At 39.1% G+C, this 18,722-nt stretch overlaps 1 protein-coding gene across 5 annotated transcripts in view; it reads left to right on the top strand.

Annotated features, from left to right (window-relative positions):
* Positions 1-18,722, top strand: part of atp11a (ATPase phospholipid transporting 11A) — a 46,907-nt gene that overhangs the window by 4,757 nt on the left and 23,428 nt on the right. For 2 of the 5 annotated variants that reach the window (XM_026301549.2, XM_026301548.2), the window contains one exon: positions 423-589. In XM_026301549.2, the coding sequence (XP_026157334.1) occupies positions 545-589 (45 nt within the window). In that variant the 5' untranslated portion in view covers positions 423-544. Of the gene's footprint in view, positions 1-139; positions 590-18,722 lie in introns of those variants that run through there. The other 3 variants (XR_003295387.1, XM_026301551.1, XM_026301550.1) reach the window with 2 other exon arrangements.

Genomic DNA, 18,722 nt, shown 5'->3' with positions numbered 1-18,722 from the left:
CATCCCAATTTGTTCGGTTTTGTATCAAAGTTGATTTTATTCTTGGTACAGAGCAAACAAATCAATGTCCTAATTAACTGAAATGTCCAATCAATTACATCCTCATAATACCAGAGTGCGCATGCGCTCACCTCCGGTCAGAGCCACCACCTGGCTCCCCGTGACGTAGATGAAAGAAAAGCTCGTGTGGCCGCGGCGCGAGAAAGAAGATTATCAGTACACGCGCAGAGGCAGAGACTGGAAATTAGTTTGGTCCCGGTCTCACAATAGGACCCCCCTCCCACACACTTATCTGAACTATTCAAAAAACTGAGACCTGAAAGCCACTCCTGTCACAGTCCTCCGTAGGTGAGAACAGGTCCAGGTACAGTTCTCGGGAGCAGCTCCCATTGACCGAGTCTTGTTTTCCTTTTTTAATTCAGGAAGAAAAGAAAGGAGAGAAAGTCATGGACAAAGGAGGAGAATTAAAAAGAAGCTAGCGCCTACAGTAAATATCCTTCGCTAAAACGACTCAGAAAGAAGAATAAGGAAGAAGAGGAACAAGATGGGGATGGATTTCAGCACTCTTCGGACCCTCATCAGCAGATTTGTAAGTTTCTATATGACTTAAATCCTCCTTTGGTCGTTGTATTCGTTTTATCGTGTATATCCCTGTTCTCCGCACACCAAAGCCCCTTGCAGTTTCAGAAAACGTGTGAACTTTTATCACCACTGCTTTCAAATTCCGCCGAAGCAGCTTCTCATAGGGATTAGGTTTCACTCGGGAAAAAGCTCAATAGGAAATGAGTGAAACCGCCCGGAGCTAGAAAACACTCTCAACCACAACTTTTCTTTATTGTGCGTTGGTTTTGTCCTGAAATCTGCTGCTTACTTCCTCCTACACCAGTGGAAGTTTCCATTTCGGCATAATCCACTAAATGACTCAAAACCCCGCAGAAATGTTGAATGAGTCATGACATATAGACCCTCAGAATTCATACCCTGTATTTTCCAAGTGATTTGGTGCAGATTAAATGTCTCGGGTATTTGGCATCTGGATATATTATTTCAGATATTGTATAACAGATGCTGTTCAGGCACCCCAGCACTCACCTTTGGCCAACAAATCTCATTGGTATTTAAATATGTGGAAGGTGGAGTCAACTATCATTACTGTAATTGCAGCATAATGAAGAGTATATCCCCGTCGTGACAGAACATGCCAAGAGAATTAGATGGGCAGGAGCTATCAGTCACCATTACAATTCAACAAGTCAAGTCTCAAAATAATTTTAAAATTATTGTTTTGACGGATTGAAAGTGCCAAATGAGTGCTGCCAGTAGTGCTTATATTTTTGATAGGTTTAATGTGTTTTGCATCGCATAAATTCATCTGATGGATGGTATTATGGTATCTGGAAATGAAACTAATTGATTTCCAATGGAGCAGCGCTTGTGCAATTCACTCTCATTTATTATGCTTGTTCCAGTTGAACATGACTACAAATGGAAGTCAGTCACATGAATTATGTAATCCAGTTGTTTTCTCCCTGCTCGTCAGATCGATGGGCAGCAGTGGAGCAGCCGCCCTATATGACTGCAGGTTGCATTAGGCTCCACAGTAATGTGTTTGACAATAATCCAGACAGAGAAAACCCTGCTCACATGAGAGCCACTCAGGTTTATACCCCGGCTTCATGCTCAGCTGAGGCTTAGACACGGCTTCCCAACTGTTGCAGATGGCTGATAAAATGAAATCCCTGCTGTGTGCAGGAGCCTTGCAGTCAGAAACAAGCAGAGACATGCCTGTAACTAGTAGGATGTGGGATGCTGATGAGGTCTGCTGTTGTAATTGATCTAGATAACAGCTTTAGACAAATGGATTTGGAGTTAAATGGTATTGCTGCTGCAAAAAACACAGATGCAAAGAGACTGCTGAATACTAAAGATTAGGGTTACTAACATTTATCTGTTTGTCAATATTGGCTTTTATGAAATGCCAGTCAATGCTAGGAGCTAGTGTTTATGATGGAAGAATCTCCTTCCAACCACTAATCATAGATCTAGTCTTTACTTAAAAGCATAATATATCCATTTGATATGCTCTAAGGAAATCTCATGATTGTGCGAGATGTCAGGAGGAAAGGAAACTTACTTCTCAGTACTCAGTACTTCTCAGAAATATACTTCTCATTAGGGACCAGTCCTTGTCAATTTTCAAAGTATGTCCATTATGTCCATGAACAAAAACAAAATGTGCACTGTACAGTAGTGTCACTCCATGATGAATCTCTGTCCCACTTATCAACTTGTTATATTTAATGTTAGGGTAGTTAGGTGGATTTGCTCATTTTCATACATATCAGATCTAAATAAGTCATTACACCACCTCTGCTATGCTGGACAGGCTGAAATGATGAATTTGATGCAGCTCATTTATTATCCAATCACGCTTACTTGTGACTAAAACCTGTTGCCTCTTTTGGTGTTATTGCGGTATTTTGATGACATTTCACAAAAGTAGGTGTCCCGACTTTCAGGGCTTTCAGCTTCCTCTATGATGTAAATCATTTTCAGTCAAATTTCAAAAGTCAGGGTGTCAAATATCTGTGGAACCAGTGCTTCGTTTTCTTAATTTAATTATGACAAGACCCTGATTAAGACATGGGTGAAATAAACTTGTCACTCTAATTAACTGTAGCTGAGGTCACTTGATACCACTTGTATTATAGCAGTTTTTTCGTCGTGAACGCTTGTCTCTAGTTCTTGTCATCTCTGATTAGGTAAAAGACAGACATTGTTATGTAAGCCTGTAGTTCTCTTTTAAAAGTGTAACATGAAGAGTCGTGGCTGCCGCTCATGTCCAGGTTGAATGAGAACAAAATATAATCACACTGACGGGTTGGAGCCCTGAGACCTTGTGTACAATGTTCACTCTTCTCACCTCCTTTCTTTTGTTTTAGGCTGTAAAATTTTACAAGTACCATATATTAATGTCAGTAACTGACCTTTTTTTTTTACAAATATTATGCCAGATTATTGTGCTATACCTGTATGGCTGTAACTGTGGTGTTTGTAGTTTTGTATTTACTGTAAAATTAATAAAGTCACAAATTCACTGTACTGACATCCAGACAGGATGTGGGCTGAAAAGTGGCGTTACAGATTTCCTGACGGTTGTTCATGTGTGGGTAACAAAATGGTAATTGGAGATTTTTTTTGAGTCAAAAATCAATAGCCTACAGGGATGTTGACAACACAGTGATATGTTTGCATTAGGGCTGCAATGATTATTTGATTAAATCATTACAGTGAAAAATAATTTCTGTTATTTATATTCAGATTTTCTATCCATTCACTGTAAATTAAATGAGTAAGAAGAATTGTCCTTGTTGTATTAAGTAAAGGGCACTGAAGACTATAGTGCTCAGTGAGCCTGGTATTAGCTGTGTTGAATTTAATCTTTGTGCATTGTTTTTATTACAATTTGTTGTGTTTTTCTATCGTAATGTGATTTAGTGTTATAATACACAATCAACAGTTGCAGCAGTAATGTGTAGCTGTGAAAGAAGAAACTGGAGATGTCATGTTTAGATGGAAGTGAGTTAAAGGCAAGGCAAGTTTATTTATATAGCACAATTCATACACAGAGTAATTCAAAGTGCTTTACAGAAAGAAAAGACCAGTTAAAACTGAAACGCTGCTTCTCCCTGTTTAGTCCTGACTCTGAGCACGAGCAGAAGGCCTGTCCCTGATGTTCTCAGAGTCCGACATGGTTCATATGACACCAACATGTCAGAGATGTACTGTGGAGCTGAGCCTTGAAGAGACTTATACACAAGCACGAGCAGATTATTGATTCTAATTCACAGCACTATATTTACTGTACTGAACTTTATATGTTGAATCAAATGAAACACAACATTGAAGTAGTTTAATAATAGTTGGATAAATCTCGTTTAAGATGGTTCATATGGCATCAACATGTCAAAGATGCAATGTGGTGCTGATCCATGAAGAGACTTATACACAAGCAGGGCTGTTTTAAAGTCTATTCTTTGAGAGACAGGAAGCCAGTGCAGAGATCTGAGAACAGGAGTAATGTGGTTGTACTTCCTAGTTCTAGTCAGGAGCAGCAGCGTTCTGAATGTACTGCAGCTGCCTTACAGCTCTTTTTGAGAGCCGGTGAACAGGCAGTTACAATAATCTAACCTGCTAGAGATAAATGCATGGAGGAGTCTTTCCAAGTCTGGTTTAGACATGATCCCTTTGATTCCGGCAATGTTTTTGAGATGATAAAATGCTGACGATGTTATCGATTAAAATTCATGTCTGAGTCCAGGGTTACCCCTAGATTTCTAACTTGATTTTAAATTTTAGAGAAAGAGACTCGAGGTGACTGCTGACACTTTCTCTTTGTTTCTGTGGCCCAAAGATGATTACATCAGTCTTGTCACTGTTTATTTGGAGACAGTTGTTTTGCATCCACGCAGTGATCTGTTATGTAGTTATGGCAAGACACATTATTGCTGTGTATTAACCGGCCTAAAGTAAACATGTAAAGATTGAACAAAGGGGCTCCCAAGATGGACTCATGGGGGACCCCACATGTCAACGCCATTTGGTCTGAGACAGTTACCAACTTCAGTGAAATACTACCTGTCTTCAAGATAGGACTTAAACCATTTAAGGGCAGTACCAGAGATGCCTATCCAGTCCTCTAACCTTTGTAACAGGATCACATGGTCCACAGTGTCAAAAGCAGCACTTAGATTGAGCAGTACTAAGACAGAGACTCTACCAGCGTCAGTGTTCAGATGAATGTCATTTGTCACCTTGATGAGTGCAGTTTCAGTGCTGTAATGCGGCCTAAAACCTGACTGAAGATCATCAAAACAGTTGTTTAGCATGAGAAAGTCAGTTAAGTTATTGGTAAACAACTTTTTCAAGGATTTTGTCTTAAAAACGGCAGGTTTGATATGGGCCGGTAAAACATCGAGGCAACAGGTGGATGAACGCAGACTGGAGGTGGATCTCTTCAACTGTTATGTCATTTACAGGTGTAAAGTGTGTCAGTTCTACCAAGTGTCTCCTGGATGGCTGCAGAGTTGGTATCTGCCTTGCGCAATTTATCGCTTGTTTAATACCCTGAATCTTGTCATTAAAAAATAATGCAAATTCATTACATTTAGATGTTGAAATTAGTTCCAATGGCAATGGAGACAGAGGGTTTGTTAACCTACCCACTGTAGCAAACAGGACACGTGAGTTGTTACTGCTGTTGTCGATGATTTCAGAAAAAGCAGGCGGGCCGCTTCCCTCTCCTGCTGACTAATCTGGATTCCTGGACAGGAAATGCCTGTCCGCTCTCCTTGTCTGGCATCCTACTTTCATATAGTGGATTGAAGGGTTACTGCTGTTAACTATACCTTCACCCACTTAATCCAGTTAATGGCTATACTTTTAAACCTAAGCCAGTGACTGATCTCCTACTGCTCAGTCCACCTGCCTTATGTTCTTTATTAGTGTATAAGTTTTCCTTCAGTTTGCAGGCTGTACATGAAGCATTATCTGAGCTTTGTGTAGTGAATACTGGCTGCTGAGCGCATTGTTGTCTTTGTAGAGTTACTGTTAATTCATGCAGACTAGTGGGGAGGCTGAATACAGTAGTAGTCAGGTGACGCAGAGAACAGGAGATCACATGAACTCCTGGGCGCTGTCTTGTTGTCAATAATTTATAAGTATACTGGCTGACAAGCGGGGTGGTGTTTATGCAGCTTGTCAGCAGGCCTGCTAACTGTGAGGTTCCAGGACACCCAGGGGTGCTTGATGGGATTCCAGGGTGTCCCCAGGCGAATGAGAAGAAACTAAATGTTAATAATATTTAATTATATTGAAATATCCAAGCTATACACAGCAAACATGAATTCATCCATCTGTTTCTTTATCATTTGTCCTCTGGTGGCTTTTCTGATGTCCCCCATAATTTCCGCATAATTTTACCTTCAATACAGTAAATAAAATAAGGGTAAAACTCTTTAGAAAATAGTTAATAATTATGTTTATATTTCCTCTTTCCAGGGGACTGCCCAGAATTTAGTCCAACTCCAAAGGGTGTTCCAAGATTGTCTTGAGTCTTGAAGGGGGTGTAGGTAGGACAAGACAAAAAGTGATTATGACAGATAAAATTACTAACTCTCAGTTATTATACAGCTTAAGTGTATCTTAATGTGCCCGTGTTATGTAAATGGATTTAATCCCTGAAGTTGCTTTTTTAGAATTCAGGAAAGGCAGTCTTTTATTTTGGAGAACAACCATGGTATTGTAAAGGTATATAATAGTTTTTGAAGTGTGCTCAGGAAAATGTCAGCACGTTTCCCCAGTGCCTCATGCTAATCATTTAACAGCCGCTTGTCCATACTATCCACAGTCCACAAAGTGCACCAGGGTTAACCTCTTAACCTAAAAGATTTACCGGCTAACTAAGCCACTTGGTCTGGGGCTAGTTTCACTGTCTGCTGCTGTGTTGTTAATTAACATAGAAATGTAAGAGCTATAAATCTGCCAAATAACAGGAATGTACAGATTCCATAGAAATCACCAGTTTTACAGTTATAGTTATATAAGGGTATTGTTCTAATATTTTAAACAGATTTTAATTTCATTTGTATCTATGTACCCACATTTGGCAAATTCCTGTGATGTATTATAATTGGGTGATTACTTGACTAGTGGATCAACAAAACTGTTAAATATTTGCCATTTCTAGGTCTTCAGATGTGAAGATAGAGTTGTAATTTAACAACATGATAAAGCTTTAATTGGCAAATACCACAAACCAAAAATTTTCCTGAAAAAAATTAACATTTTGCAAGTCAGAGCTTCTTAAATTTTGCTTGACTTAATTACTCTTAAAAATGAGGAAACTTCGACCCACTGACATCAGCGTTTAATATGTTAGAAAAATTGTCATTCACATGCTCCTTCACATACAGTAAAAAATGATTTGATGATACTTAAACGTGGGTAAGTTCCTGTGTCCTATGTTTTTAAACAGTTTATGTCCTCGTCACACTGCCCAAACAGTTCCTTCTGAAGTGTGTGTGCTCTATTAGGGCTTGTATCAGTGTTGTTGCAGTAATATTAACAGTGTATTTTAGCCCATTGAACAAGGAGACAGATGATGGATAGCCCTGGGTTAATGGTGCATAGAGAGCTCTAGCCAAAGGGAGAGAGAGACATACCCAGAGAGCGAAAAGAGATGATGTTTGAACTTGGATCATCATAATAACATTGCTCCAGGTTGCCACTGAAAGTGCTGAGAGGGGCAGGTACACCTTAATGTTCTGCCTGTCTGAGGGAATGATAGCTGGTCGACCCACTGCTGGAACACACCATTCCCCATGGCCCTCATGTCAGGGAGGGAAGAGAAGTGAATTCAGAGTGTACACCCCCCTCTTCATAAATGCTGATGGTGCACTCTGCAGACACCAGCCCCTTTTTCCCTTAACCATTTAGCCCCATTTTCCTCTTCTCCTTGTATGACATTAGCAAAGACATTAAAGAAAACAATTGATTATTCAAATTATTAGTTTGTTGCACTGACTGAAACTGTGTTCACACACGATGTGGAGCAAAATTTTGCGCTTTGCAAAAAATTGATGATTTGTGGTTCAGAGCGCCCTGTTAGTCCAATTAAAATGGATGGTTAGATGGAGATCTAGACAACTATTCGTAGCAGTTTTGGTTTGATGTTATTGATGTCAGTGAGTTGTTATTATTATATCCTTTTTCTGATCATTTTTATTTATCTCAGCCATGGGAGCAGTTCTTCTGGTATCTTCTCTGGTGAAACTTTTCATTTAGATATTAGTGGAAGGTGCTGTATGGTCATTTTTGAATTTTCTAAGCTTTGGAGCTAAAATGGATATTTGTCTCACAGCATAAGGCAAACTTTCTTCAGTGACTGTTTGTCTTCTTTTTTGCAGACTTTGCCTGTATTTGCATTCTCTGCTTTGTCTCAGTGTGCGTGGGTTCATTCTGAATCTTTAGTACAGAAGTGATGAGATGACTTTATACCTGTGAAATTGGGCAGTGTGCTATACCAAGATCAGCTTTTGCTAAATGCAGAATTTTTATAAGAAATGTCTAACCTCTTCTTGGAATCATTTGTAGTTAATTCTTGTAGCAATGCAAAGATGAGCAAAAGCTGAAGTAAAAAGAAACAATAAAGTTCAAACATTGTTTTCCTGCTTTTTGTGTACAAAGTTCTGCTTTCAAATGCAAGAAGGAGCTTAAATCAGTTCATGTATTTCTGTGTAGCATGCCTCTCTAGTCTTCTGTCAGGCTACATGTCCACATAAATGACTACAGGAAAAGCTTTATGCTTTTAATCTTGTTTTTTGGTCAGTAATATTATTGCTGCTGTCTCTGTACCATCTGCACAACACTTTCATTTTTTAAATAGTGAAAACTGATATGGGGGTTGTGTAATCATCAGAATGAATGGTCCTTGTTTGCATCCATTCTATCTTTGTTTTTTGAGAATAATAGTTACATTTGAGCTTGTTTCCTTTCACAGGTAGCAGGCTATTACATAGTATGGAGTTCCTTCAGGTTCTCCAGAGGGAGACTTAAAAGCTTTTCAGTGACATCCAAAGGGAACACTTGTGCAGCCCAAACATGTGTAGCAAGCTGCGGTACAACAACTTATGAAAGATCCAGTTGCTTTTCCTGAAGTGCATTTGTTGCCCAGGGACACAATAGAAACCATTATTATTGCCTGGAAGTACAGATGATGCATGGAGGTAAATTGCATCTCAAGTTTTAGCATTAAGTTGAAACAGTTGAGCGTTTAAGTGGTCTCTGCAGTTCAACAACTTGTGCGTATGAAACAGCATTGATTGTTCTATCAATGCACTTTGGTTGGTACCATTCACTAAAGGCCTCTGACTGTCAGTTTGCCAGAGCAGAGCAGCACCAAGTGATATAATACTGAGCACACAGATCACTGCACTCGGAAATGTCTGATAGACCTGTGATGGCATGTTGTCACATTAAAGCCAAACTGAGCTTTATAGATGTATTCATTTTTGGGTTCTACATGACTGGACTATGACAAGTCTACATTTATTCAATTCAGCCAAGTTGAAATGTTCTGAAATGTGTTTTACGGACATGCAATATTAAATACATATATTTTTACTAATGCTAAACTCGAAGAATAGAAGCGTCTCAGTATTAACCAACAAGAGGTGTTAGAAATGGCTCCCAAAGGGCCTTTGTCAATATAAAGCCAAAAGCAGCATGTCTGTACATGGATGATGCACAGGAGAATGATATAAATAATAGAACTATGGTCACGTAACTACGTATATCTCTCTGAGTGCAGCATTACTCAGAGTGAACCCAAAAGACAATACTAAAATCATTTAGAGGTGCCACGTCCTGCGTTTTAACATGAATAAATAATCACCACATTAATATTAGAGTGTAATTGCCACAAACAAAAGAAGCCCCCACTAAATTTGCAGCCCAACAGTACTTTTTTTGTTGTGTGCCCCAGGGCTGGATTGGGTAGTAAATCTGCTGGATTGATGCACAACAGTAAATGCAAATGGTGCAAACTCAGGACTGGAGCCCCATTTTTCCATTTGGACACAGCAGACAGTGGAATAACAATAGAACAGTAGCTTTAAACATGTTAAGTTACTTGTGTTGATCATTTAATTAAAGAAGTAAAGGCGAAAAAGCAGCACTAGGGTTTTTGGAATTGGGTTTTGGCATCGGTTTAATTATGTATAAATTGTGATATGGGCATGATACAGATGTCTGTCTAACCCTGTGAATGTCTTTTCTTTACAGTATCGTTTTAGGAGTTGAGGCCATAACACTTTTATTGTACAAGGATTTGTTTTGTTTGCAAATGACTCTTACTTTTAGGCAAACCATCAACATGAAGGTGGCAGTGGTACAGTAGAGTAAATACTGGACTTTAGTCATGCTGTTGTTTGTTTTCTACTCGTTCAAGGACTGCGAACAATTCTTGCTGTAAATTTTCACAGAAGTTTTAAGTTGTGTTCAATAGTCACATACGTATTGTACTATTCAGCTTAAAAATAGTCAAAGCTAGCATGAGTGGGAGGAGTGGAGTAGATGTAGTGCTCGGTGGACTGGACCTCTTCCAGAATTTGTACATCAAACTAGCACGTTGTTCTGCCACCGCCAGGGGTGAGGTGCATTTGTGTATATTTTACTTGCTTTCTGTTCAGTGCACCCATTCGAAATACAGTGTGCATTCAATGCTACAATGCTTCAGTCAAAAACAATTTAAAATGTGTTGTACTAGTTGTAAGGATCCAACTATGATCTCATTCACTCAATCCTTTTCCACCATGGTACTGGCCACAGTCACGTGACTGGTCTCATGAGGGCCACATGAACCCATTATGTTCCCTTCACCCCTCTGATTTGTCCTGTGATTGTTACTCTCCTGCTAAGATGTGAGACTCACACTTGTTGCTGAGGAGTTTCAGGAAGTTGTATTGATTTCAAAAATATAGTGACACATTTCTTTTGTTTCTACGTGGTCTCTACAATGGACCATAAATGGCAAAGAAGGAAGAGATGAAGAATAACAGACCATGGCTGAGAGACAAAATGAAAAGAAGGAAAGTCAGTTCAGACAGCAATAATAGTCAGTGGTAGAAGTGAGGGCACAGAAAGAGAGAGGGGGATTGTTAATCTCATGGCTGTCAAAGAGATAATGAAGAACAACTGACCATGTGGAATTTTCTCCTTTCCTGCACCATCGCACACTTGCTGTGTGTGTGTGTGTGTGTGTGTGTGTGTGTGTGTGTGTGTGTGTGTGTGTGTGTGTGTGCGTGTGTGTGTGTGCGTGCGCGCGCGCGCGCGCACATTCTCCTCCCAGGTGACATAGAAGGGCAGCAGGATTCATGGAGACATGTGACAGTGAAACACCGTGAATAGACAGAACAGAAAAGAACAGAACCAAACAGAGAGAAGTGAAGCTCAGTTGAACTGAAGGCAATGAAACAAAGTGAACTAAAAGCAGCACAAAGTACAGAACGAATTAATGTCCAAAAATACAACAGAAAAACAGAACATAGATTCAATATAATGCAGCACAGTTGTGGCTAAGAAGGCTCTTACATTTAGCATGAGCATGTTTGGTAGTTGTTCAAAGTGTTTGTGATCTAAACTTTTTGAGATGTTGGTTGTTTTTTTTCTATTTCACAATATGACAAACCTCCAAACTGAAATTAACATAAAATAATCCTGTAAAGTGAATATATCAGATATGCAGATCTCCTTCCTCGGAGCATGATGTATTGCTGTGTAGCGGAGTGTAAGTATCTAACTGATGTAACATAACAGACCAGAGTAGCCAACAGCAGAGATGTAATCAGCACAGGAGATAACTGGCATTACAGACAGATGAAAGTTGTAAAAATGACTTTCATTATGGAAATACAATCAAAACAACAATAAAGAGCAGTAAAATTTAGAAACTGTAGTCAAGCTTAGCTCCAGCAGATCCCTGTGACCCTGGCTTTCAGGAAAAAGCGGGTATAGAAGATGGATGGATGGATAGTCAAGCTTATATGAAAGTTCCCCAAAAGATGTGTTGTTGTTTCTTGAATAGTATGAATTACCGGTTGTAGTTGTATTTCATGACCATTGATTAGTGCTTTTGAAGTACGTTTTTGTTTTCCACTGGGAGGAAAAAACATTAGCTGAAACAAATATCTTTCATTGTCTTATGGCAGCCTGTTAGGAAACACTAATAATTGTGCAAAGCATTTATAAAGTTGCCTCTAACTGGAATCTGAACAAAAACAATGAGAGGGAGGCTCCAGGGAGAGACTTGAATTAGGATTTGACTCCAGCTCTTTATCAGTTGATCATCATGTGATCGTTTTAGAGTCTCTGGAGCCTTGAGCCTGGACCACCTAGACCAACTGGTTACTGAGGAGTCAGTTTAGCTGGCAGACAGACAGAAAAGGAATGGAGACAGAGACAGGAAAGGTCAGACAGACATGAATAATCAGCCAGAGTGAGGCCTCATCAAAGACCTGATGCCAACAAGTAGCAGCCAGACCTGCAACTGTAAAATGGCTGCAGTTTCTGACATGGTTTGAATGGACTGCTAAGGACAGTAAGAATGAAGAGGCTGGGTCAGGTAAAGCCATTATTTCCTAGATTCTTTCACTGCCTTGTTGTGCTGCTTTTTTAAATCCACTCTCTCTGACTTGTTGCTTTCTCTCTCTGGCTTTGCTTCACTGTGGCATAGTTTCAGTGGGCAGTAAGGTAGGCCTATGATGTCACTCAAGTCTTCTGAATTCAGTTTACAAAAACAGTGTGTGTTGTTTGCACTTATATCATTTATGTGTGTAAAGCAGTGCTGTTATATATCTATATATTATAGTTTGGATGTCACTAAGTCGCTCGGTATGCGAACGTTGACTAACAGAGCCAAAATACATGTTATATGGGCAGTATTTTAAAGTTTGATTATTGGTAACATCTTCCTTTTATTTTCATTTACCTTAATTTTAAAACTTAATTGTTTTGTCATTTTTAGATGAAACATTCTTTACTTTTAGCTTCTCTATTAATCATCTTACATGCTGTTGTTGATCACATATGATAGAGTAAACACAGTACCTTCAGGTGTGGCTTGAATAAAATTAGCAATCTGTGTGTCAACTTGGGCTGTGGGAAATTATAATTCTCATATTTGTAAATGGGAGATGAACTGGAGATGTATAGAGTTGTAGTTAGTTGCAGCCTAATGTAATTGCTGAGTTGTGTAGACACAGCCTACATAAATGTTTTTTAGTTGTGTGTGTGTGTGTGTGTGTGTGTGTGTGCGCGCATGCGTGTGCATGTACATGTGTGTGTGCGTGTGTGCATCATTTATAGGAAAGATTACTGGCAACACAAACAGTGTAATGAACACCATTAAGCAGGAGTGTCCCTGCAGGACAAACATTAGGGAGTCCGAGAAGTGCTCCCATTTACAAGCAGGAGAAAGAGAGAGAATGAAAAGTTGGGAAATAAACACATTGGAGATCTAAAGTTTTAAAAGCATTTTGGTAGATTTGTCTGAGCTCCTGAGAGCAAAGTATTGAAGTGAAAGGACTAACGGAGTGAGGTAAAAACACACCAGCTAATGTCCATGTTATACACTTATTTACTTTTTTTATATGTGTCTAGGCTGACAAGATGGTGAGCTAACAGTCCATCATTTTCTCCACTTACAAGCAAATAAACATCATACTTAGAGATGCTAATGGGTCGATTTTGTTTCCTGTGGATAGAGCCAGGGTTTCTCTCCCTGTTTTTAAGTCACTATGCTAAGCTAAGGTAACCTAACCCATCTCTTGGCTGTTGCTTTATATTTGCTGTATATGCATTAGAGCAGTATCAGCCTTCGCTAACTCTTGCCAAGAAAGCAAATAAGCATATTTAATAGAACAGTTTCTTTGAGCATAGAGCTGGTTTCAGTGAGTGTTCAGTAGTACACAGGTTGCACAAAAACTTCCATTAGTATGTGATCTTGTTGCAAGCTAGTTTGACAGGTCAAACGACTTAAATAGAAGAATTTTAACACACTCATTTATTTTGGCAGACTGGACATATGTTGCTTGTTTGACACGTGTTTGACTCTCCTGTCAGCTGTGTTGTACCTGCGACAGCTCAGCCTTGATATGTTTTGAGAATAGCTGATCCCTAGTTCTCATCGGTTGTCCAGACCATGTCCTGCACAGAATGACCATATTTTGACAAATCTATGAGATATTTGGTTGCTATCCCTGCAGAAGCTGATTGATGTTACATCTCAGTGGCTTTGAATGGCAGCTCTGGAGTTATTTAAAGCTCAATGAGTGTCCGCAGATCAATGCAGGCACTTAGCACAGATACATTCAGCTGAAGAGTTCGCTGAGGGGAGAACAGTCACAGTGTGTGTAGGAGAATGTAGGAAAGTTGTTGGGGTTATGGCTGGAATTGATTTTACTGGATTAGTTTGTGTATTGGTTGAAGAGTTTTTATGCTTTAAGAAATGATCGCAGCAAAGTTTACTGCTACTCTAGAAAGGTTGGTCATTTTTGGACATTTTCAGTAAGTTGCCCTTTTCCATTACTGTGCTTTTTTTTTTTTACTCTGAGTCAGACCGGAAATGTTCTGTGTGTTATTTGCAACTGGCAGTGGACTCATGGTGAACTGAGTCATTGGCATTTACTCATTTGCTGAGTAAGGAGAGATAGAGAACAAGAGTGTCCAGTCTGTCCTTTTCATACAGTAACACTCAATAGTGGAGCAAGTATGAACAGTGATAAATATATTATCTGCATATCCAGAAAATGAAGAAGCACAGTGATTAAACTATAAGCCAGTCTGCCTCCCTCTTTGGATCTACCCTGCATTATTTTGCATCTATTTCACTGAGTGCAGCAACTGATTAAATTAGCTTAAAGCTTACCCAAATCAGGGTAATGTTACTGCGGCTGCACATGTTCTCCAGCTCTGACACAAACAAAATACACTGGGAAAGTGTATCAAACAATTTGTATTTTTGGTCTTCAGAGCAGTAGTTTTGCTAGAAGTCATGCAAGCAATGCTGTAAATGTGGTAAATCAGCCATGTTATCCTAGCTCCCTACTGAGATCTGCTCCGTGGAAACCAGGCTAATGAATTTCTCTGTATAGCTGACTGAGGTTACACCTCTTCTCTCATATCCACTGCCTCTTCTGTCCCATTTCTCTCCCACTTTCAATAGTTTATCAAAGAGGGGAAACAGTGATTCAGCAGGATGGGTTTGCTCTGTGGGAGTGATGTTTGTGGGGGTACAAAGATAACACCACCTCTGTGAAAAAACATAATGAAGCAGTCATGTATCTATGTCCATCCATCTGTGTTTGTGCTGAAGATAAGATTAAGCTGTATACATCCTTTTAAAAGATGAGTGTCATTGAACCACCAAATAATAGAGATACAGGACAGGCTGTGGCAAACCGTTGATACAAAATCATACACAACTAGTGCTTGTTAATAATGAATCATATTATTTATTTATCACCTCTTGAAACTTACACAGCGTTTGAAACTTCCGTACCTAATACAAACCAGCACACTCTCACACATGCAGCTGTACCATTGTCTGCTGACCCACATAGGTAATGGAAACAGGTGAATGTCTATTTCAGCTCATTGCATCTTAGTGACGGCTGAGCTCCAGAGAGCCCACACTCCGGCTGTTTTCCCTCACATACTTACAGGCTTCACATTATTGCTTACAATAATAGCCACAGTTCGAAATATAATAAATGTAGTTTTGTCATTGCAGTCATTGCCAGAAGCATCTAAATGTTTGTCTTTTCTGCATGAATAGGACATGATTTTTTTAAGTAATAATGCTGATATATATCGACCATATTATAATGAGGATTTTAAGCAGATTTGATGCTAATTCAGACAAAATGCTGTAATTTCAGCCAAAATTACTCTGGACTCTTCCTGCAGCACGATGCCTTTCCATGTAGAGAATGAATGGAAGGTTAAGTTAAGTTGTTATTGAGCAGAGTTGCTGATTGTGGCAGTTTACTCTGGTTTTATTGGTTGGTTCTTGCAGCAAATAAACTGTATTTATATTCAGGTAGCAAATGCAGGCTAAATAAACACATTAACAGTTACAGTAAGAGCAGAACTTGCAGCAGAGGAGAAGGTGTTGCAGTAATAATAGCACTAAGCAGTACCAATAGAAAAAATAAGCTGAAATTGTTAACTAGAAATGAGTTACTTGTTTTTAATTAAACATTGACAGGTCATTGAGTGGTAACTTAATTTTATTCTGATATTTCATCAAATGCTCAGTGGGTTTTTCTCCCTCCTGAATACAGCACCATACTCAGTTGTTCATTATTTTCAGGGCTTGTAAGTACACGCAGTGGTAGAGTTTTCCCTCAGACTAATTGTTGTTTCACATACCATTATACGTGTACCAGCATAATTTCTGAATCATAAAAGTATCTGACCCTGATTTACATCAGCAGTGCTCTGATTTGATCAGGCCAGCAATGTGGGTGTGTGAGTTTTGAGTTTTGTACTAATGCAGATAGAAAGATTTGGAAAAGTACATACGTTTTGGCCGGTCCTAAGTTGCTATTTATAATGTAGCTGCATATAAAACACTGTTTTTATTTCTCATCTCATTGTCTGGCTCCAAGCTGAATTTAAAAGCATCATGAACTCTGATTGGCTGCAGATGGTCATGAAAAGCTTCTGCAGCTTTTCAGACAAACTGCTTTTTGACCATTAACACACTGAGAACACACTGTCATGGTTAAAGGGTGAAATGTGGTGTGTAAAGATGGAGGTGGAGGATTTAACCTTACCTCATTTTGATCTGGCCTGCTAGCCTGGATGAGGTTGATTGACATAGTGACAGATGGGTAGCACAGCTGGTATTTAATCTGTGACTCAGGTAACACACACACAGTCACACACATTTATCAGGACTTTTATCAGAATATCACACATAAAAAATAACTTAACACAGAATAGGTGGATTGACTTTAAATCTATAATCCTCCTGTATCATTTGTGTTGTGGTTCATCTGTGTGGGTGTTGCAGCAGTTGGACTCCTCCCAGGCCTACCAGCTGACAAACAACACTAGATCTCCAGGTGCATATAAAACATAAGCTAATATATATTCTCTGCTCCAGTTCCTTTTTAAAGTCTTGAGTGGTGAAAAAGCTTTTCTAAAGCATTTTCTCATTATGCTCTTAGTACTGAGAATAAACACAGAGACTGCAAGTTAACCTGAGCATCTCCCTCTGTCTCTATGTGTTTGGTCCACAGGCGCACTCACACACACTCACACACACATGGTATGACTGTGTTTAATTCCTAGTGATTTAGGAAAGGAGACAAGATTTCCCTTATCTCCACGGCTCACACAGTCATGTGGCATCTGTTTGATAGTGTTTGCACATGCAAACCTGATATATGACACAGAACTGAATGCAAAAGTGTGTGAAAGGCACATGTGTGTCCATTAGCAGTATCACAGAAAGCAGGTTGTTCATTGCTTTTGTTGACTCATTTTCAGCACTGCCTGTTGCAGCGGGAGATAAAATATTTTGGGATTGGTCATCAGTCGAAACAACAGCTCAGCCTGTGAAGCTGCAGACAAACAATAGTGATCTGTATGTGTTGCAGTGATTCCTCTTCCCTGCTTGCAGTGTCTGTTAAATGTTATCTTTATTTTCCAGGCATCATACAGCATTAACTCTAACACTATGTTGTGTAGCTGCTTTCTCGAGTCTGAATTTTGTACAGTAAACTTATATGTGAAACTCTGAAACATTAACATGTTTCATGTTTAGGTTTCGTCATGTTCAGTAAAATTTAATTTTTTGTATATAGCCCAAAATCATAAATAACAAACTTGCATCAAAGGGCTCTGTCCTTAAACCCTCAGTTCAGATAAGCAAAACCTTATTTCCTTCAACAGGCACAAAAACTGCACAGAGGCAATAGATTCTTCCTACACTTCAAATCAAAATATACTGGATAAATCTCAAAATGCATGTTGGACATTTTTGTAAAACAGACCTCTGGTCACATAGCTGTTTACCATTAAAGCTAAAATCACCTCAGTATAGCTACGTGCCAAATACATTACATGTCATCATTGTATGATTTCTGTTAAGTTTTCTCAGACTACTTGTTAGTGCAGCAGCATTGGCCAATATAATCAAATCACTGTTAAAATCACTGTTTTATTGTTCAGTGATTATGCACTGCTAATTCGTCAATTCAGTTCAGCTGAATGGAGGTTTAACCAGCTGGGAGCCATCAGAAAAACATCTGTTTCACTCCATACCAGATGTGGTCAGTCTTGCTCTTGTTCATCATTGAAATATTATGAAGAAATAGCTATTTTGCAATTTTCTTGTTGTTCAGATGTTTTAGTATGGATCCTTATGTAAATGACCTGACACAAGTCTTTTAAATGTGAACAGTATTTCACATTTGAACATTTTTGGTTAGCATAATTACTGTACAGTGTTCTTTTATTGCTTTGGGTATGTGATGTGCTGGTGTGTGTCTAAATATATCAGTAAATGCAGCTCTGAGTTGTGTGCAGTATAGTGATGGATTTTTGTGTTTGACCAGCTGGGGACTGAATTTCAAAAATGAACATCAAAAATAGGAATTTTAGAAGAATTCTGTGCATCTTTGATCAGAGTCAGATCTATTTTGTAATCTGTAATCGTCACATCACATCTCCTAGCTGCCCAGCACACACATGCCTCCATTGCACCACATCAAATATTGTTCTTTCAGCTCCTCCTGTTCCCGAATCTTTCTGTCTCTGGTGGTCCGGGCAGGGTTGAGTTTGTTTCAGGATTTGTCCGTCCTCTGTGTGAGTGGGTGGGTCCAGCACTTCCTGTTTACAATATGGTCCTGTGTTTCTGGTCACAGTGGGTATTCAGTGTCTGGGTGTAATTCCAGGTCATGTAGGAATAACAAGTGTGATTTTAAAGCACCACTGTGTTGACAGATTTAAGGTTTGTGTTTCATGGGATTCACAGGTTTCTTTTAAACTTCTATATCACTAACATTTTTAATTTAACTGAGAAACTGAAATGCAGAAAGTAACATGAGGGCATGAGGACTAGGGGTACAGACAGATACACAGGTACAGTAATC

Source organism: Mastacembelus armatus, chromosome 2 (assembly GCF_900324485.2).
Source record: "Mastacembelus armatus chromosome 2, fMasArm1.2, whole genome shotgun sequence".
NCBI lineage: Eukaryota > Metazoa > Chordata > Actinopteri > Synbranchiformes > Mastacembelidae > Mastacembelus > Mastacembelus armatus.
The sequence above is the reverse complement of the archived record's forward strand: the minus strand, read 5'-3'. Positions and strand labels throughout refer to the sequence as shown.